Here is a 21,832-nt window from a genome sequence, read left to right as displayed (position 1 = left end):
TCACTCTCCTGATGAATCCTGGTGAAAGTCATTCCTAGCGCCCCAGCTTAGAGCCTTTCCAATCCTTCCAACAATTTTGGAAGCACCTAATTTCTCGTAATAAATCTCTTTCTTCTTAAAATACCCAGAGTTTCTGTTTCCAGCATTGAACCTTGACCGATGCATGAAAGTACATTCTGATTATTATCTAACTTATCATTTGGCATGGCCACAAAGAAAGAATGGTCAGAACACATGAGCAACCATGCCCCTGAGTGTTTTTCAATAAGGTCCGATGTCATACATCAGACTCTTAGGAAGTTCACTGACATAAGTCAGTATCACTGAGTTTGAGTAGTTCTGGGTCATGGACTGAGCTGTGTTTCTATGCAGGGTGTGCAAAAGTAGGTTCACAGTTGTGAGTAAGTAAAACACTGACTTTATTCTTGTATTATTATTTATTAATGATTGTATTATATTCCATACAAACAACTGTAAACCTACTTTTGCCCCACCCTCTATGTAATGTTTGGCCTAAGTCTGGACCTGGGTGAATTCACCAAGGAATATGCCACCATGTAGGCCTTGGGAGAACAGGACACTTAGTTTTCTCTGATGGCACTTCAACTTTGTACACACCTCAACATCCAAACATCCCACTAGGCCTTGGTTCCTTCCATGTCTCCTAACCACCCACTCCTGGGAAGACCAGTCCTATCAGGCTTTGTAGCAGATCTGGATACCCAACGGTGCTCTCCATCCCCTGCCCTCCTCTGCCTTCTACCTCTTCCCCCTCTTATGACAAAATCACCACACAGCACTATGCTCCAGTTAGTGGCTCATCAGGAAACCCTGTCATTTGGACTGGAAAAGCCCAGTTTTGAGGCATTTTCCACCCAAGCATAACACACTCAAAAAACAAGGCCGGTTGCAGGGAGTCATGCATCAAAGTCGGTGAGTTGGCAGAGATCCCTCAACAATTTTCTCTTAACTCTTTCTTTACTGTCTTCCATTTGAGCTCCCTGGACAGTAGATTATCTTGAAGACAGAAACTGTGCTACTTGTCCTTCTATTCCCACTACCCAGCTCTGGACCATGCAGAGAGTACATGCTTAGTGGTGATTTGTTAAATGAGTGAGTGAATGAATGACACTTCTAGTCTCTTGCCTTTTTTCTTCCCACTCTCCTCTTGCATTTTCATACCAGCCATACAGGATAGCTTTCATTTCATGCTCTCTCTTACCCTCTGCCTTCGCATATACTTTTCCCACTATATTACACACACGTCCACCTTCAAGTCACACTTAGACCTCCACTTCTTTCAGGAACCTTCTGTGGATCCTTAAACTAGTTTCTCCCATTAGAAATTTCCATAGCTCCTTGTACTCCCTCCCTCACAGTATTCATCACCCCAGAGTGTAACTACTTATCCAAGTGTCTGTCGTCCGCACTATATGGTAAGCTTTAAGAAGGCAGTGAACCACACCTCTGTAAATACTTGTGAATGGATAATAATTTCTCTTTCAAATGCATGCTTTAAGAGTCAGGCCCTTTCCCCCAAGAACTCTCAGCCAAATTCTCTACCCACAGAGTACGGAAGGGAACTCCAGTCTACATCTCTGCCCTTGTCCCTGACCTGCCACCAAATTTGTCATGTTTAACTCACCCACCAGGTACCACTGGTCTCTTGGAGGTTAATATTTGTGTTATCATTTATGCTGTGATTACTACAACAGTTTGCTTTTGCTCTTTCTCTACTCTCCTTTTATTGTGTCATTTTTAGCCTATTTTATTCATTTTTATTAGGTTTTCTCCTGTTTTCTTTATTACTATTTAAAGAAAATTTCTATTAGGAGGAAGGTATAGCTCAAAGCAACTAATTTATCCTAAACTAGCAACATCAAATGTTGCTCCCCATCTCCTCTCACCCTTCCCCACCAGCTAGCACTACAGAGCCATACCTGTGTCCAAAGGAGACCCTCTGGTTCAGTCCTGGGTGAGTGCCCAGGATGTAAAGACTTTTTAATAAGATAGTGAAAAGGACCGGCCGACATGGCTCAGTGGTTGAGCATCTATCTGTGTTCCCCCAGAGCCACCCTCAGGAGCCTGCATCTGTAAGTGTCAGAAAATCTCTAAAACATAGGTAAATTAGCAAAGAATAAATCAATGAGTAAATGACTAAGAGGCTGGATGGATGGATGGATGGATGGTAGACAGATGAGATAATCAACAACAATAAATAAGTGAATGAATCAATGAGCAAATAAATGGATGACTAGACAAATGGATGGATGGGCAAACAGTGGATGGATGAATGAATGAATGAATGAATGAATGAATGAATGAATCAGAAAGTGAATAAGTGAATTAGTGGAAGACTGATTGAATGAGTGAATAGATGAGTAGACAAAAAAAAATGAGTGGATAATAAATGAGTTTGACTGAGCCCTTTAATTCAGATATAAACTAGACATGAGTTCCTAGCAGAAACCATAAACCAGACAGACCCAGAAAATGGAGCTAGATACTAAAAATACAATAAAGAAATTAAGCCTGGCCAGCGTGGCTCAGTGATTGAGCGTTGACTTATTAACTAGGAGGTCACAGTTCAATTCCAGTTCAGGATACATGTCCAGGTTGTGGGCTTGACTCCTAATAGGGGGGTGTGCAGAAGGCAGCTGATCAATGATTCTCTCTCATCTTTGATGTTTCTATCCCTCTCTCCCTCTCCCTTCCTCCCTCTGAAACCAATAAAAACATATTTAAAAAAGAAAAAGGAAATTAAAAACAAAAACCTGGGGCTGGGGGCGGGTCTGTGGGGAGCCGGAGTCCTGGAGGGCTGGAGAGTCAAAGGCAAGTTAAAGTGGAAGTGGCCCTTGCTGCAGCAGACCCCAGAGCCAGGAGCAGTGAGAACCCTGACACCTAACCCTACTGCATCCAGCCAATAGGAACTCAGCCACCATGACAGAGCTGCAGGAGGTGCAGATCATGGAGGAGAGACCGCTGTTACCAGGGCAGACACCCGAGATGGCCAAGACTCACTCAGTGGAGACACCTTATGGCTTTGTCACTTTTACTGTCTATGGTACCCCCAAACCCAAACACCCAGCGATACTCACCTACCATGATGTGGGACTCAACTCTAAATCTTGCTTCCAGCCGCTGTTTCAATCCGGGGACATACAGGAAATTATTCAGAACTTCGTGCGGGTTCATGTGGATGCCCCTGGGATGGAAGAGGGGGCTCCTGTGTACCCTGTGGGATATCAGTACCCATCTCTGGACCAGCTTGCGGACACCATCCCTTGCATCCTGCAGTACTTAAATTTCTCCACAATAATTGGAGTTGGTGTTGGAGCTGGAGCCTACATCTTGTCACGATATGCTCTTAATCACCAGGATACAGTCGAGGGACTTGTCCTCATCAACATTGATCTCAATGCCAAGGGCTGGGTGGACTGGGCAGTCCACAAGCTAACAGACCTCACTTCTTCCATTCCAGAGATGATACTTGGACATCTTTTCAGCCAGGAAGAGCTGTCAGGAAATTCTGAGTTGATACAAAAGTATAGAAATATCATTACACATGCACCCAACCTAGAGAACATTGAACTGTACCGGAACAGCTACAACAACCGCCGAGACCTGAACTTTGAGCGTGGAGGTGATATCACCCTCAAGTGCTCTGTGATGCTGGTGGTTGGAGACCAGGCACCCCATGAAGATGCAGTGGTGGAATGTAATTCAAAACTGGACCCCACCCAGACTTCTTTCCTCAAGATGGCCGACTCCGGAGGTCAGCCCCAGCTGACTTAGCCAGGCAAGCTGACCGAGGCCTTCAAGTACTTCCTGAAAGGCATGGGCTACATGGCTTCATCCTGCATGACTCGCCTGTCCGGATCTCGCACAGCTTCCCTGACCAGTGCGGCATCCATTGATGGCAGCCGGTCCCGCGCTAGAACCTTGTCCCAGAGCAGCGAGTCTGGGACTCTCCATTCACGGCTTCCAGGGCACACCATGGAGGTCTCCTGTTGAATGGCCCTTATTGTCCTGGTGTGGGACCCAGCCTCATCTCCCCCTGCACTAACCTGGGAGGTGTGTCGAACACTGGGACAGAGTGAGCAAGGAAAGATGGGCAGATCATGTAGGCAGATGACCTTGATCTTTGATTGCTACCCTAACTTTGACCTCTAACCTGTGATACCCCTCAGCTCCTGGGAGAGCTGTCCTAATATCACTTAGGGACTCAGACCCCTAAATCATCCTTCTCCCTCATTCTGTTGTTAAGGTGGAGAGGGCATACGTCCCCCTCTCCCTAATTTAGGTGTCCGTAGATGAGGGATAAGTGGTCATTGTAGATGCCCATGTTGCCTCCCCCAGACTCTCCCTACTCATCCCATCGCAAGGGTAAGGGACTTGGTGCTAGGTCTCCATTCACCAAAGTGGATATGGCTTCTCATTAACCCTTCAGATCTCTGAAGGATATGGGCCTAAATGAATGTGTCAGGGAGGCTTGCTGGTGGGTTAGTGGTCCTCAGGATTTGATAGAAATATCCAGTGTGTGAATGGAAGTTAGACTGGGAGGTGATAAGCAATGAACAAATTTGAGGGAAGGATTGGAGATGGGCAATAGGAAGGGGCCTGGGGCCATTGGCTCCACTAACTTTGGTAGCTGTCTAGACAGTGTGTGTCTAAAGTGGGAGGGGGAGGGGGCCAAGCCAGGGCAGGGCTGCTTGGGGCTTGGCATAGGGGTGGGAAGGGCTACCTTGGGGCTCTGACCCCAGTGCGTTATGTGTGGAGGGTGCTCTCCTGTCTCCCACAACTTCTGCTGTAACAATAAACTGTAGAGGAATCTGAGCACCATTAAAATAAATAAATAAATAAATAAATAAATAAATAAATAAATAAATAAATAATAAAAACAAAAACCTGTGACAATACAGAACTCATTGGTCAGGTTCCAGGATCTAGATGCATCTTCTGCATGGCCTCTCAGCCCCTCCCATCAGCCATCACTGGAGCTGTGGACATTCTGAAAAAGACAAAGAGATAGCGTGTGGATATCAGAGACTATACACTTGATCAAGACACTGGTTCTTTACCCTAGCTGTGCTATAGAGTCACCTAGGGAACTTTCAAAAATGGGACTGCTTTGTGCACCCCCAATCCCCCCCCAAAGAATTGTATTTAATTGGATTAGTTGCAGAGGGGTAGGCAGACGCTGCTTTATTTCTGTGTGTTTTGTTGTTGTTGTTGTTAAAGCTCCCACAGGATTCTGATGTGCAGCCAGGGTAAATGAAATTTTAATGTGGGCACTTGGACATAATCATTTAAATGCCAGTGACATCCTCATGTCGCCAAAAAAAAATTAGCCTTTGTGCTGTTTTTTTAATCAAGTAATGTGTGAAATTTGCACCCTCATGATACAAGACTTAGTTGATTGCCTCCTCTACCCACACCCTCTGGGAGGGGCAGATTCACTGCAAGACCCCTCCTCCCCCACCCTACACTCTTGGATGATTTTACAAGTGTAGATAGTTGGCCCAGGGGCAGAGTTCTGGGGTAAAACTCAGGAGTGAAACACAATTCTAAAAAGGGGGAAGACACAGGGAAAGAGAGGTTCAAAAATGTCCAAAATTCAGACCACCTAGTCATTAAAAATGTGGGGTTTTTTACATTTTGATCTAGCCACTTGGACATGGTAGCATAATGATCAACACCAAATGTCTCCTCTGTTGAAATGTCTTGTTTAGGGGACAAGATGGCAGACCAGCTTTTGCAATACAAGGAAACAACAAGATCCCTGAAGACCACATGGCCAAAGGACAGGCAGGAAAGCAGGTGGTGAGCAAGCCAACAGCTTGGAAAACAAAGGCAGTGTTCTTGGTGCCTGGGAATCAGAGGCCTGGGGAGGTGCTTCTCTGCTTCTACAGAGGTGCTTAAGCTTGGGCCATGTGGCAATTTCAACACTGTGTTTTCTGCTTCTTTCCCGCGTGGGTTGCCTTCCTTTTTAGGAAAGTTCTTTTTGGAAGGCAATTCTTCTATCTCCACCATGCCAAAGAGATACAAGGAAGCATTTGGAGGAAAAAGAAAAAAATCTCCATATCTCTTGGGATGAACAATAGGATTGATGAAGGATAGAAGTGGAACATAGGCAATTGCTCACCTATCCCTGGGTACTTGTTCCAGGAGAAGATAAAGAAATAGGGACGGGAACCCCACCTGGGAGGCTCAGTTGGTTGGAGTGTTGTCACATACACCAAAAGGTTGTGGGTTGATCCCCAGTCAGGACATGTACCCAGGGTGTGTGTGTGTGAGGGGGTGAGGAAGGAGGGCAACTGATCAATGTTTCTCACATTAATGTTTCTCCCTTTCTCCCTTCCTCTCTCTCTAAAATCAATTTTTTTAAAACATATCCTTGGGTGAGGATTAAAAAAATAGGGAGGGGAGGAATCTTGGAACTTGAAATTTGTGGAGGTAAATTCAGGATCAATAAAAGAAGTTCTCCTTCACACAGCAGGGAGCAAGTTTACAGAACTCATCATCCCAAGAGGAGATGGAGCTGGAAACATAAGTAGGATCCCCAACCTTGCAGATATGCATTGGATAATTGAAAAGAAGGGGATGATGTTACATTGACATCTAGGAGAAAAATCTGCGCTCCCCTAATTTGCTCTTCAGCTCCCTGGACTAAAACACGATCCAGGACTGTAGACACCATGGAGATGACCTAGTGTGGTGAACCAAGGATCTCATGTTGGATCTAGGGTTAGCAATTGCCTAGGAAACTAACTTACTTCCTTCTTGCTTCCTTCTTATAAACTCCAGTGACAGATTCCATCTGTTAAACACCTTCTATTTTTCAGGCACTATTACTTTACACCCACAGTTTAATTTAAATCAAGCATCCAAAAAAGCACTTATTGAGTACTCCTTTGTGCTCACCGCTCTATGAGGGTCTATGGGTAGTAGAGAATTAAAAGAATCCATCTAGGTCATTAAGGAGTCTATGAAACATTTGAGAAGGCAGAATAAATATGCATAACTTATTAAACAATTGACAGATGCAGGAAACCACTAGAAATGATTGATAGATACAGGAGACCATTGTGAATTAGAGGTGTGTAAGATAAGGGACTAGTGGGAGCTGAGGATTTAGCAATCATGTGCTTAATGGAGTTATAGCAAACTGTTGAAGAGTAAGGCCCTGGCTCCAGACTGGGTTGAGAACCACTGGTTCCATGGTAAATGAAATTTTAATGTGGGCACTTGGACATAATCATTTAAATGCCAGTGGCATCCTCATGTCGCCAAAAAAAATTCAAATCCCAGCTGTTTCATGTACTAGCTGTGGGATTTGGGTAAATTACTCAATCTCTTTGAACCTTGATTTCTTTACCTATGGAATTTGGATGATAACATGCCTTCCTCTTGGAGCTGTTTAAACAATTAAATGAATCAGTGCATCCAAAGTACTTAGAATAACACCTGAATGTAGTAGGTGCTCAATAAATGTTCATTATCACTATTTTTATCTCTGGTAAGGGCCACTACCAGGAGAGTGATGGCCAGGAGGCAAGCCAAGAACTTCCTCTGCTGTCTGGCAGTGGTCAAGATAAAAGACTAATTCCTTCCACAGCCTGCGAAGTCCCAGATGCTGTAGCCCCGGCCTTCTCTCCAATCTCAACTCACGCCCTCTCCCCAGCTCATTGTGGCCCAGACACACTGCCCTTCTCGCTTCTCTGTTCCCTCAGCACAAGCATGAGCTCTTTTCCACCTCAGTTTCACACGCGACTTCCTTCTGCCTGAAGCGCCACTCCTCCCCTGCACTTCACATGGCTGGCTCCCTCTCGTCTCACCAGTCTAGCTTAAATATCACTTCCTCAGAAAGGCTTTCTGTTGCCATCTGTATCTGTCAGGGTCCTGGCTGGAAACAATAGCATGCCCACATGAAGGTAATTCAAGGAGCTTTGATAAAAGGGCAATTTATAAACAGGTGGAGCTAGTAGACCAAGGGAAAGCACAAGAGCAGAAACAACCATAGGCCAGAAGGAAGAAGGAACAGAACAAAAGCTGAGCCAGCCCACAGTGATCCTGCACAGAGATGCTGGAAAAATATATACCCCAACCTCATACTCCTCTCTATCTCCGGCTAGGGATTCCCTTTGGCTAAACCTGCTGAAGCCAGAGAACAAGAGAGACCACTGATGCAGTCCATCCTGGTCAGCCTGCCTGGGCACAGATGGAGGTGAGTAAGAGGGTTGGGACAGCCTGGAGGAGCAAAGGAGGAGCTATCTGGCACACCATCCAAACTGAAGCTGGTTCTTCATGTTACCCTTCCAGGTATAACCTTAATCTTGTTTTCGGTCACAGAACAGTTCATATTTGTTTAAAATCCATCTCTCATCACTGCCATGAGCTCTAGAGCCATATTGGTCTTGCTCACCACTGGGCATCCATTGGGATCCATCGCTGGGGCCGTAGTATATAACTGGCAATGTTTGAGACGATGAATGAGTGGATAAAATTGCTGCTACCCAAAAAGTGACAGTGAAAAATCCAAACTGTATTGTCCAAAGACATGCAGCCATCTCAAGTTCAGCCCAGACCAAGTAACCAAGAAGATTAGCATGTAAGAGATTCAGTCAATAGACGGGGATTCCCGATACGTGGCAACTAAACCTGGAGTGGCAGGACCCTAGTTCTGGTTTGCTTATTCATTTTGAGCAAGGCTTGAGTCAACAGCTGAGAATAAGAGATAGAGTTCGGTCCTCAGAAGGGGATTGGCAAGAACCAGGCAGGGCAGCAGGGCCTCAGCTGGACGTCAAACCCAGGTGGAGACTGAGACGCTTGGGAAAAGAAGCAAGGCCAACTCTCTGTCATGGAGATTGACAAACCAGCCTCCCTCCATTCTCCACCCTGCAGGCAGTATGATTTTTCTAAATTATAAATCTGAGCATGTCAGCCCCTCAGTGAACACTCCCACTCACTTCCTCTACAAACATTCATTGCCTGCCTCTGATGTGCAAGCCCAATTTTCGAAATACAGTATGTAAGTTCCTCCCTATCCTGGCCCCAGTCGGCCTCTCTAGCCTCTTCTGGCAGTTCTACCTCCACGCATGTGCATGCACACACTCTCTCTCTTCCAATACACAAGTCCCTCTTTCCTCTATTTTTTCACATACTGTTCCCTCAATTGAAACCTTCTTCACTTGTAATTCCCTTTCACCTGGTTAAATTTTGCTCTTTCTCTGAGTCTCGGTTGATACCTAGCTTCCTCTGGAGAGTCATCCATGATCTTCCCAGGTAGAGTTAAGAGCTTCTCCTTTGGGCTTCTGAGTTATCTCAGCACCCTGTACTTTCCTCATCAGAACACTTGTCACTCTATATCAGGGGTGGAGAACGTCCGGCCCGTGAGCCATATAAGGCCCTCAAAATCGTTTTGTCTGGCCCTGCCAACACATTAAGGGTGAGTTAATTAAATATTTGACCAAATATAGCAGGCTAATTTTTAAGTTGATAATTTTGTATGGCCCATGAATGATGTTATAAATATCCAAATGGCCCTTGGCAGATAAAAGGTACCATACCCCTGCTCTATATCATAGCTACCTATATAAGTGTTTGTCTCTCACCTAGACCATGACTTTGTGAAGGTGGGCAGAGACTGTCTTGTCCAGTATGATACACCCAACATCTAGAATGTGCCTGGCACATAATAGGTATTCAAAATATTGCTGCCCTGGCCAGTGTGGCTGCTCCGTTGGTTAAGCATCATCCCATGCACCTAAAGGTCACCAGTTCAATTCCTAGTCAGGGCAGATGCCCAAGTTATGGGTTTGGTCCCCGGTCAGGGTCTGTACGAGAAGCAACAGATCAATGTTTCTCTCTCACATGGATGTTTCTCTCCCTCTCTCTTCCTCTCTCTCTCTAAAATCAATAAAAACATATTTTAAAAGATATTGCTGACTAATTATGTGGATGGACAGATAGATGGATGGATGGATGGATGGATGGATGGATGGATGGATGGATGGTACATGACTGATTTTAAGAGAAAGCTTTGATTCAGTCCAGTTCAGCAGAAACTTATCAAAATATACTGAACACTGAGCCAAAGACACGCAGAAAGCACTAGCTATTCCAGGCCACCATGGGGTCAGACACTCTGAAAGGACTCTAATAAGATTCACCAGACGAGGTTTTATCACCTGTGAGTGAACAGGGTCAGGGGGGACTAGGTTGATGTTACTCAAGAAAGACTTCTTAAGAGAAGTGAATAGTGGCACTCAAAGGAAGTGATGCACAGTGGTAATAATACTGTCATGGCCTGCATTATGGAGCACTTATTTTATGTAAGGCTCTGTGGTAAAAGCTTTATATTTTTTATCTCATATAAGTGACAGAAGCAGGATGTAAACCCAGAGAGTGTGATTCCAGGGTTACTCACTTAATGAATATACTACAAAGTCTCTCAAAGCCTAGGAGGAGAGGAAATAGGAAGCTGTCCCAAGCAAGGACATCCAACAAAGACAGAGATGGCAATAAACAAGCCTTGGACAAGATTTGGCAGAGTGTCAGCCCTGGCAGGTATAGAGAGCAGAGGGCAGAAGACAAGGGAAAGATTGCTGCATGAGACTGAATCTCAGGTTAAAGACTTTAAATTTGGACTCATCTGCAATAGGATGTTGGGTGGAATCATGATTACCTGGTGCTTGAGACAGCACTCTCCATGGGTGATGGAAAGGGTGGGTGATAAGAAAAGGAAAGGCAGAGGACCACTTAGGAGACTTTGACAAGACTCAAGTGGCAGGTGACAAGTACCTGAACTTACAAGGTGACCTGGAGGAAAAAAGGCGCCCTGGAAGAACACAGGGTAGAACTGTGGTAGTGAGAGACAGCAGGCTACCCCATTCAGCCCTGTAATTCTGTTTTTATTCCCAGTGCAAACTCAAGTATCAGACTGGTTCTGGCTCCTGCTCCAGACCCAAAAGCTACTTCTGTTTCCATGTGTCCACTTAAGTGAAACAAAAGTCACAAACATTGGTCAACTGCCTTGCTGCTGCATGAAGGGGGGTCTGTGGCTCTCAGAGCATTAGCCAGGTCTGGTTTTGGAGTCACTGACCTCCAATCTCTCCAGGATACTGAGAACCTTAAATTTATTTTTTTACATTTCTGTGATGACTTTCATGAAGACTACTAGCAAAGAAATCTTGGTGTCAAATAAAAATTCAAATGACTAAAGAGCTTCAACAGTCAACAGGTCCACCGCCATGGTGGCGTAGCTGGCTCCCAAGAGTGCTAACTCTTCTCCCAAGTATGCCTCCTTGACCACATGGGAACAACCTACCCAGTAAAGACGTCACCTTGCAATTAGAGGTAAAGGGCAGAGCTTGATGGAGATACATGGGAATGTGAGAGAGAAAACCCAAACCTTCCCCCTGTGTTTCCTGCCTGAGAGGAGGGAACCAGCATTTCCTTCTAGCCAGAAACCTGGGATGCCTACCTCTTCCTCACCCACTGATCACCAAGCCCTGTCTATTTTAACTCATTAACATCTCTCAGAGCACCCATTTTTCTCCATCTGTACTATATTATCTCCCTTGGTTACTACAAAACAGCTTCTTACCCACATATTCTTACATTCTATGCTTCAACCACAGTGAATGGCTTTCCATGCCTCCAGGGCACCCTTTATGCTCCATCATTTCAACTGGGAGAGAAGGCCACATGTGCACTGGGCATCCCAACAATGGGGATAGATGAAGCAGAAGTAAACTTCAGTAAGTTTACACTTAATTTTGAGGTCCTGTAGTCATTTCTTAGAGCTGCTGTAACAAATGGCCACATACTCAGTGGCTTAAAACAATAGAAATGTATTCTCTTGCAGTTCTGGAGGCCAGAAGTCCAAAATCAAGGTGTTATCAGGGCCAAAATCCCCTAAAGGCTGGAGGGAGGATACTTCCCTGCCCCTTCCAGCTTCAGGTAGCACATAATGGGGGTTCTAAATATGGTTAGTCTCCCTACCCCCTTCAGAGGCCACCCATTCCTTCTGTCTCTATCGAGGAAGGATGGCCCCATGTTTCCTCCATCCTGCAGGCATCCAGTCTGATGGGGAGGCTTAAAAAGATAAATAATCAAAGAGAAGAGGGGGAGCTATAATAAGACTCTCTACTTAATGCAGCACCAAACAAGCTTGGGTGGAAACTCCTCCTCCTTTGTTCTTTAGGATCAGGCAATGCTTCAGCCCCTGCCATCCTGCATTAAGCAATGTTTCAACCTGTGTCTTTCTTTATCTAATAAATGAGGCCACTGGGTGAAAGCCTGTACTCCTTGGATACCTTAGCATGCTTTTCAGTTTCTTCCGGTTGTTATATAGGATATGATTTTATTCACCTAATTTACTGTTACTGGACCAGGAGGGGCTGTCCAGGTCATACTCCTGGCGTTGTAAAAGTCTAGCGCAGCTCATATCCTGCAGGTCTGATAGGTGCCAGAGATCCCAAGAACCCATAAGATACTGTAAGCAAAGAGACAGAAAGGGATCAGTGAGAATAAACATCACCCAAATGGGAGTGAAAGTCTGACATCCCACCTCCCCCCACGACCCCCACCCACTGTTGTGTATTGGGAAATGTTGCATTATGAGAAGATGGCTGATACTAGGAGAGAGTGTCAATGCTTGGCAGTGACTATAAAATGTTGCCTGGGGAGGAGTTTCCTACATCTTGGAAAGGATCATCCTAGATACAGGCTTCACTTTGCCAGCCTGTGTGTAACTGGCTGTTACACCCCACCTGGATAATAAAATTTCCCAAGTTACTGCAGGCAGAGAGTCATTAAGCTACCCTAATGCCCCAGGGACCACAATAACTGAAAAGTGTCTGGTCCAGCTGGCACAATACATCTTTATTGAAGGAAACTTTAGTCTGAACCAATGGTTCTCCACTGGGGACAATTTTGCTCCCAGACACCACCCCAGGAGCTATTTGATAATGTCTGAAGACATTTTTGGTTTTTACAACTGGGAAGATGCTACTGGCATCCAGTGGGAGGAGGCCAGGGATGCTGTTACACATCCTACAATACACAGGACAGCTCCCCACCACAAGGAAGCATCCAGCCTCCCTCTCTGTAGCCTGAGAGGTTGAGGAACTCGTCTAGATTCTTTACCCAGAACAATGCAGAAATGCTTCTCTGAGTAGGGCCCAACTCTCTCCAGCAGCTGGGGTCATGCCCTAGCAATGCAAGCTTTTGGGGGTGAGCTGTTTTTTCCTCCCAGTGCTGGGCCCACCCCACCCTCCCGCCCAAAGTCACGCCCCCTCGGGGACAGCACTCACATGGCTAAGATGAAAGACTGGTGCCGCAGGCCCCCATGCCAACTTGATTGCTTTTAATTAATTCTGCTTGATTACAGCACAAGGGAGTCGAATCGAAGAGATAAGACAGGCTCTTTATATTCTGTCTCATTAAAAAGTTTGGATTGGGAAGCCTTTTCAAAGAACTATGTATTTCCTTTACTTTTGTGTCATTTTTAATTGAGGAGGACACAGGGAGATGTGCCAAGCTGTGCTGAGCAGAGACTTGTAAAGGAAATATGAAATGCTCAGGCCCCTTTTGTGGGGAAAAAAAAAAAAAAAACACAGCTAGGATTGGGATCCTGGTGACATAGCGAGGACGGAGCCAGTGCATTGTGGCGGAGGATGTGGGAAGAGAAATGACTTTTTTAGTCCATTACCAGTAGTGTGTCAGCCCAGATCTATGGAACAAGGTGGCTCGGGTTCTTTGCAAGGTGCAAGGGACACTAGAGGAGAAGTTGGGAGATTGTGCAGTGGTGATAAGAGAAAAGGGCTGGGGAGGATGGATCACCACCATTATCAATACCTTTCTTCCCCGGCTAGAGGACCATTACCTCCTCAGGGAAACCTAGCCCAACTTGTTTATGCAGATTTAATCTCCTGCAATACATGCTTCATCTCTCCAACAAAGGCATCATGTTGTATTAGTTATCTATTGCTGCATAACAAAATACTCCAAAAGTTAGTGGCTTAAAAAAGCAAACAAGGAGCTTCTAGTCAAGATGACAGCATAGGTAAATGTGGAACTCACATCCTCCTACAACCACATCAAAATTATAACTAACTACAGAACAACCACATTCAGAACTGCTGAACAGAAGTCCTACAATTAAGGATATAAAGAAGAAGCCACACTGAGACTGGTAGGAGAGGGGGAGATGCAGAACAGGGTGGGCCCACATCCACATGTGGTGGATAAAATCAGGAGGGACAGCTCGGTTGTGGAAGTTCCCCTTAAGGAGGGAGGGGTCCCAGCCCCACACCAGATGCCACGCCCTGAATTTCAGTGCCAGGAAGAGAAGTCCTCAAAACTTCTGGCTATAAACATCAGTAAGGATTATGGCTGAGTGAGACAGAGGGATCTCAGGGACTTCCTCTTTAAAGGCCTGAGCTTGGACTTACTCAGACTCACTCCCTCTGAGCTCCAGTGCTGGAGCAGCAGCTTGAAAGGTACCTGGAACATACAGGAGGAACTGAATTATCTGGCAGGGTGAGAACTGGAGGGGCAACTTTCCCCCATACAGAAGTGCTGGCAGAGGTCATTGTTCCTTTTCTGAGCCCTCCCCACTCAGAGCTGGAAGGTGGATGCGATATCTGAGTCTCCATCAATCAGGCTCACACTCTTTACTCCACCCTGGTGATTCCCTGAGACCCCCATCCCACCCAATTTCCAGGCCCGTTTCCAGTGGCTTTTTAATAGAAATGGTCTATCTTGGCTCGTGCTTCAGACTTTCCTAAAACCTCTCAAACAGGCAGCATCTGGCCTCATACCTCTGGCTAAGTGGCCCTAGGCAACAGCTAGCCTTGGTTCATAGCATGGCCTCTCCTGGGCACCTCCAAGCCCAACAAAAGTAGCAGCCATATGCAGATCACTCTATAGCTCATGCCAGGTGGCCCTGGTCAGCACACAGGCAGCCACTGACCTTGACCTGCACCTCCCAGGAGGCCCCAGAGTCAATATACCTATAAGCAGCTTCAGACCATGTGAAAGCACCACCCAATCACCTCTACAAGAGCACAGTCAAGGGGAGGATTCAGTGGGTACCAGAGCCCCACTGAAGTAAGTCCTATTCTATGGGATGGGCCCCTGCACAACTGATCCTCCACGGAGGCTGGTGCCAGTCCTTGTAGCCAATAGGCCTAGAGGTAAATCCCTCCCATTACCATGCTAACAGCAATCAAGGCTCAACTACAATAGGAGGTTGTACACAGGCCACACATAGAGGGGTGCACCTGGAGTGCCAAATTTGGGTGATCAGGGAGGCTGTGCCACTGGACCCTATAGAACACCTACTACATAAGGTCACTCTACAGAGCCCAGAAGACATAGCAGCTCTACCTATTACAAAGAAACAAACACAAAGTGACAGCCAAAATGAGGAGACAAAGAAACACGTCCCAAATGAAAAAAATAGAACAAAACTTCAGAAAAAGAACTAAACAAAATGCAGACAAGCAATCTACTAGATGCAGAGCTCAAAACACTGGTTATAGGGATGCTCAATAAACTTAGTGAGAACTTCAACAGCATTTTAAAAAAATGACATGGAGACCATAAAAAAGAGCCAATCAGAAATGAAGAATACACTAACTGAAATGAATAGTTTGTAAGGAGTTAACAGTAGAGTAGATGGAGCTGAGAATCAAGTCAGTGATTTAAAATATAAGGAAGAAAAAAAACCCACTCAGAATAGCAAAAAGAAAAAAAAAATGAGGGTAGTGCCAGTGCATGCTGGGCACTCAAGGGTGTTTAATATAAATGCATGAATGAGTTAATTAATTGATATACAAATAAATGAAAAAATCATGTCTTAAACATTATTTATACTTGTCAAACCTGCCCTTAACAAAAACTTGTTTGTCTCTAAAACTACTATAGCAAGAGCAGATATATACATATTTTCTAAAAACTCAGTGAGGTTATTTAAGCATAAATTTGAAATAACAGAATGCAATCATATTTTATACCATCTAACATGGGGGCCATTATTATCCTTTTCTATTATGGTCTAGTCTGAGTCCACTCAAATATTTTCTCTTTGGGGACTAATGACTGATAGTAAATCAATAATGCTTAAAAAACAAAGCTTTTCATTATTTTAAGCTGCTCTCTGGATGACACTAAACAGTACAGCAATGATCAGGAGTGAAGCAGTTGTGTCTAGACTTAGTTAGTCGTTATGCAAGATCGATGAGCAGAGGAGCTAGAAACTCAGCAGCAGAGGTTTGAGTGGGCCCAGGAGAGCCTGGAGCCTGGAGATCCAGCACACCAGCTGGGATGAGGCCAGGGCTTAAAGGTGAGCCCTGCTGAGGCTGAATGAAATGTCAACTCATGCCAGTGGTGCCCCAGGATCTAGAGAAGGGCTAACAAGTACTCAACAGCATCAGTGATGGTGGCCCCTCATGGCCATGGCTAGCTGACTTACGCACCACACTGGGTTTGGAGCCAAGGCCCCCAACTACCAAGTGTTCTTAACCAGCCTCAGGTTGTCCTGGGTTTCTAGCCTATGACCATCACATGATCGTATCTCAGTCACAATTAGACTAAACCTCATGCCCAGGAATCCCCCAGGGAAACAAGGGGGCTCTTAGGTGCAGAGTTGAGCTGTCCGTGACAGTTCAGGATGGAGACACTGGCACAGGAAGTTGATTGAGAAGACCACGGGTGGAGACGCTGGAATGACCAGAATGTGGGGTACATAAGGCTAGGGCTTTCAGAAGATGGCAGAAACGACATACTGAATCCTCCTGAGGAAACTATTCCGGAAGAGTTAATTAGGATAAATCGTTCAGTGCGGCTCTTTAGTTATATATTTAACAACCCTTTATTGATGCCTGCCTGCAATGTGGCAGGCACTGTGGGGAATACAAACACACCCAAGGTATGCTCTCTGGCCTCAAAGGAGCTTATAATCTAGCGAGGGAGACAGATGCCTACACAGTTAACACAAGGGAGGACTACGGTAGGGGAAGGGGTGAGCATGCAATTAATCAGCCTCCTGATTCTAATTTAACCTAGTAAATTTTATGTTATGTGTATTTTGCCACAATAAAAAAAAAATCTCGAGTTAATTAATATGAACCAAGCACTATGTTATATGCCAGCCCACATAAAAATGCAAATGATACCGAATCCCTGCCCTTAAGAAGCTCACAATCTGAGGGGGCAAGGCTAGAATTAGGTAAATCTCAACTCAGACATCACCTCTCTCAGGAAGTCTTCCCTGATCCTCCCACCCTGGGTTTAGTCAGCTTCAGGTTCTCTTTCAATAGTCTGTGCTGGAATGTTTCATAATTATCATCATATATTCAGCAAACATTTATTATGCTAAATGTTAGGAATATAAAACCAAATGAGGCTTTTAATGTAAAGGAAGAAACAAACATGCAAATGAATAAGTATACCAAGAAGAGAAAACAAAACAAAGTTACTGCACCTCTTTAAACCACAGATTGAGCTTCTGAAGGTTGGGATGGATGGATGGATGGATGGATGGATGGATGGATGGATGGACGGACTGATGGAATATCAAGGGCCAATATTTCCCCTGCCCTAAAATCAACCAGTGCCGAGTAGCAGGCAACTAGAAAAGTCTCTATGCGTCAAAGCTCGTCAAGATTATCTAAACTAGATTATCTTGCTTCCCAGAGAAATCCCAATAAAGGCCCCTTACTTCTTTCTGCCTCCTGTCTGGCACCTGTGGTTGCCCCATGATTTTGCATGGAATGCTATAGCTCTTGTTTCCAGAGGAACTATGAGTAACATTAAATGTTTATTTCTATGTCATCACCCAGTCACCTTTATAAATTAAAACCTTGGCACGAATCACCCTGCCATAATAAGAAACCCAGGCTAACCTCCTGAAGAGTGAGACCAAGTAGAGCAGAGACTGTCCCAACTGAGGGTCCCTAGACCAATCAGCCCCAGCTGATCTGTGACAGAATGAGTGACCTCAGATGAGACAAGCAGAAAAACCACCCAGCTGAGCCTGGCCAAAATTGCTGACTCACAGAATTGTGAGCAAACAAAATAGTTGTTTTATGCCACTTAGGTTGGGGTGACCTGTTACACAGCAATAAATAACTGATACACTCTTCTATGGAGAAAGGACTCTCTAGGAATAAGAGTGGGAGCCTATGTTAGAAAACATTGGTTCAGGTAAGAACTGATGTGACTCAGCCTAGAATGGTCATAGTAGAGATGTAGAAAAGTGGCCAGAATAGAGATTTGGTTTGGAGGCAAGTGACAATGCCTGCTGGTTCGATGTGGTTGTGAGAAAATGAGAGGACTCAAGAAAGATGCCACATTTTTAGCCTCAATAGTCAGGCAAACAACAGTGTCATTTACTGAAATGTGGACAGCTTGGGAAGGAGTGGATTTGGGTTAGGTGTGGCAGGAGATCAGAAGTTCCCTTTTGGGTGGATTTATATAGAAATGTCTATTAGATATCCAAGTGGAAATGTTGAGTTCCAAGTTGGACATTCACGGTGACACTCAAGAGAGAGGTCTAGGCTGGAGACACAAAAGTGTGAGTCATTCTGCTTATGGAAGGGATTATAGCCATGATGCTTAAAGCCAAGTCTTATGAGATCACCTAAGGAATGTAGAAAGAGGGGAGAAAGGAAAAAAAGAGGGTGCAGAGTTCCTAGGGTTTCGATGTTGAGTCGAGGGGAAAGAGCAAGACAGACTGAGAAGGAGCAATGAGGGAGGGAGGAGGAGAGCCGGACCAGCTTGAGAGTACCAAGTGTTTCAAGGAGAAAGGGGTCAACAGTGCTTATGCTGCTGAGGCTGGGTAAGATAAGAGAAAGAACCATGTGGATTGTTAGGTTGAGCAACATGTGGGTCATTGACCACAATAAGAGCAATTTCAGTGGCACAGTGAAGACAGAAGCTAAGTTCAAGCATGTGGAGGAGAGAATGGAGGCGAGGGGAGGTGGATGTGAAGACAGTGGAGCCATCCTTGGAGACGTTTTGCTGTGAAGAACGGTAGAAAAATGGGCAACACTGGGAATGGATATGGGCTCCAGGAAAGGCACTTGGAACGTTTGTTTTACCTTCTTATTCTTATGAAATGTTTCAGACATTCAACAGAATAACTACTAGTATAGTATATACTGCATGTGCTATTAGAAGGCAATTTTTCTTTTTCTTTTTCTTTTTTTTTTTCTTTAGATGAGAGGTACTACAACATTTTGCATGCTAATGGAATGATCCAGTTGAGAGGGGAGAAACTGATGATGCAGGGAAGAGAAGATATTTGCAGGAACAAAGTCCTTGAGAAGGTGAAAAAGAACAGGATCCAGGGCCGAGTGGAGGGGTTGGCCTCTGTTAAGAGTAGGAACACGTCTTCCATTATAATAGGAGGAGGTTTGTCAATTTCGTGATGGGAAGACACAGAAGTTCGTGTCTGATTGCTTCTATGTTTCGATGAAGTATAAGGCAAGGTCACCAGCTGACAGTGAGGAAGAGAGTGAGAATTGGCGATTTGAGCAGGGAAGCTGCTGTCTCAGGGTGGTGAAGGGAATAGAGGGAGGAAGTGTAGCGGCATTGCTGGGCACAGTTGAATTCCCATCTGAGGTTTGTGGTCATGAGTCAGCAGGGTTAAAGGGGCTCTTCAGCAATGCTCAGAGGTATGGGTATCGATTCAGGGAGAACCTTTGAGCAGGGTTAGCCAGAACAGGGGTTTTGCCAGGATGGAGGTTTTGCTGGGAAGGCATTTAAGGACATTTATAAGGAAATGATTATAATACATCCTGGGCAGGCTAAGGAGAGGGATGAGAGAGATGGAGAGTGACACCCTGTTTCTGCAATGCATCTACAAGTAGGTACCATTTGCCAAGGGGGGAAGCCAGGTTTAGGGAAAGGAAGACTGAGTAAAGATGCCAATGGTTGTACCTGTGGGGATGCAGGTGGACAGGACACCACCTCCCCTTCACTGGCCCTTCCCACCTGCCCTTGACCCCCAGCCCGGAAGGTGAAAACAGCCTCAGTGACCCCAGTGCCCACTGCCCTGCACAGCCAGCTGCAGCTTCCCTCTCTCTTTAGGAACCTGTCAGGGCCTGTTTGCTGGTCTTTTCCGTTGAATACATTTTAATCAGAAAATTAATCAGGAAATACCAGTTCAGCAGATAATTGAACAATGAGGAGACACGATAATTGCTGTTTAGTCTAATTAACTTTGTTAAGTCTTTATTGGAAACAGAGACTTCCTGGATGAAACTTATTAAATGTCCTTCCCTGGAAAACTCAATTCCCATTCAAAGGAAAAGTTGTAGATTCTGTCTTTGTGTTATTTCTGGAAAAAGGGCATCAGCCCTGCAGCAGTCTGGTGGGCAGAGAAGAGACTTGTGGATCTCTCCTTGGGCTCCGCCCAGCTTCCTTCTCCCTGGAATCCAAATGTCCCAGCTCAGATGGGCGGGGCTCACTGTCTCCTCCAGTTCTGAGAACCACTATTCTAGGGCCCCTTGATTCCCTCCAAACCACGTAACTTGCAGCCCATTAGTCCTGTTCTTTTATGCTTTGGGGATCGTCTTGAATAGAGCCACACCGAGTCATGGGGAAAGCACCAACCCCCCACCAGGGGCAGAGTCCCCCTGTGCCAATCACCTACAGATATGAGCTGGCATACATTGTGCACCAACAGGCAGCTGGCTGCACGTTGTGCGAATGCAGGCTGTTGACCTGAATTTTCCAAGTAAAGTGCCGCTTGATCCATGCAACCCCTTCACGGAGGAGATGGAGGCTTCAGGGCTCTGAAGATGTGCGAGGGGGTTGGTTCATGCACTGAATGTTTTTCTCCTTGGAGTCTCTTCTCGCTCTTTCCTCTGCAATCGTTTCCTATGTAGGTCCCCTCAGAGGGGACTTGCTTCTAATCTGCTACCTCGCTACACACAGCTAGCTCCTGCCCTGAGCGCAGCTCCCACTCCACCCACAGAGAGCGATCCTTGTACCAGCAACCATCAGACACAGTTGGGGCATCTAGCACGTGGAAGTCCTGGAGATTTTATTGAATGACCCACCATAGAAACTAGAAAACAGGTGTGACCTGCAAACTCAAAAGTGAACATTCAGGATATGCTTGAGGGAGAAGAGAAAGCCTCCCTCCCCCATTGCAACTCTGCACCATTACCTTCCGTTTCAACCCCCCTCTCACCATCATGACAAGAATTACCAAGATGTCACCTGCCATCATGATTGTGACCCCAACTTCAGGGATGCTTGTCCTGGGAGGTCTCCTCGTCTCTCCTCCTTGTGAACTATCAGCATCTGAGACCTTCAGCACCGGTTCATGAGTACCTAAGGGTTGGGTTGTTCTAGACAGTTTGTCACAAGAGGTATTATTTTAGTGCTCCCTGTCATGTTCAACATCATTAGGCCACAGAGATATTAAATTTACTTAGATCCTGAATGTCAACCATGGGAAAGGCGACAGTGAAATATTCCAAGATAAAAGGAAGTATAAGGTCCAGGTGGTTTTGTTTAACAGGCAAAGAAATGAAGGGTGACAGGTGGCCATTTTGCCTAATCCAGGAAGAGCATCCCCTAACTGCTGGAAATTAAACCCTCAACCTTCCCTCTGGCACCTCCTGCATTTCTCAAGGTACAGCCTGGGGCGCTCCAGAGCAAACTGCATGGTCTCCAGTGAGGTCACAAGGCTTCTGAGCCCAGCTGACCTCTCCTGATGCCAGAGAATGTCCACCTCTGATGCCCTCACTCAGGATTTGGCTGTTCCTTCTGTACCATGGGTCATCTCCTCCCCCAATCCACCAACCCC

At 45.5% G+C, this 21,832-nt stretch overlaps 1 protein-coding gene across 1 annotated transcript; it reads left to right on the top strand.

Annotated features, from left to right (window-relative positions):
- The first annotated feature begins 2,898 nt into the window (after positions 1 to 2,898).
- On the top strand, positions 2,899 to 4,290 carry LOC307102504 (protein NDRG2-like). Its single transcript, XM_079776098.1, is given in 2 exon segments — positions 2,899 to 3,792; positions 3,796 to 4,290. Coding segments are annotated over 2 exon segments (1,071 nt in total). The 5' UTR covers positions 2,899 to 2,940; the 3' UTR covers positions 4,015 to 4,290.
- Positions 4,291 to 21,832: the final 17,542 nt, after the last annotated feature.

The sequence above is a fragment of the Cnephaeus nilssonii genome (genome assembly GCF_951640355.1).
Source record: "Cnephaeus nilssonii genome assembly, chromosome: 7".
Classification (NCBI taxonomy): Eukaryota; Metazoa; Chordata; class Mammalia; order Chiroptera; family Vespertilionidae; genus Cnephaeus; species Cnephaeus nilssonii.
Note: the sequence above shows the minus strand (reverse complement) of the source record. Positions and strands in the feature narration are given on the sequence as shown.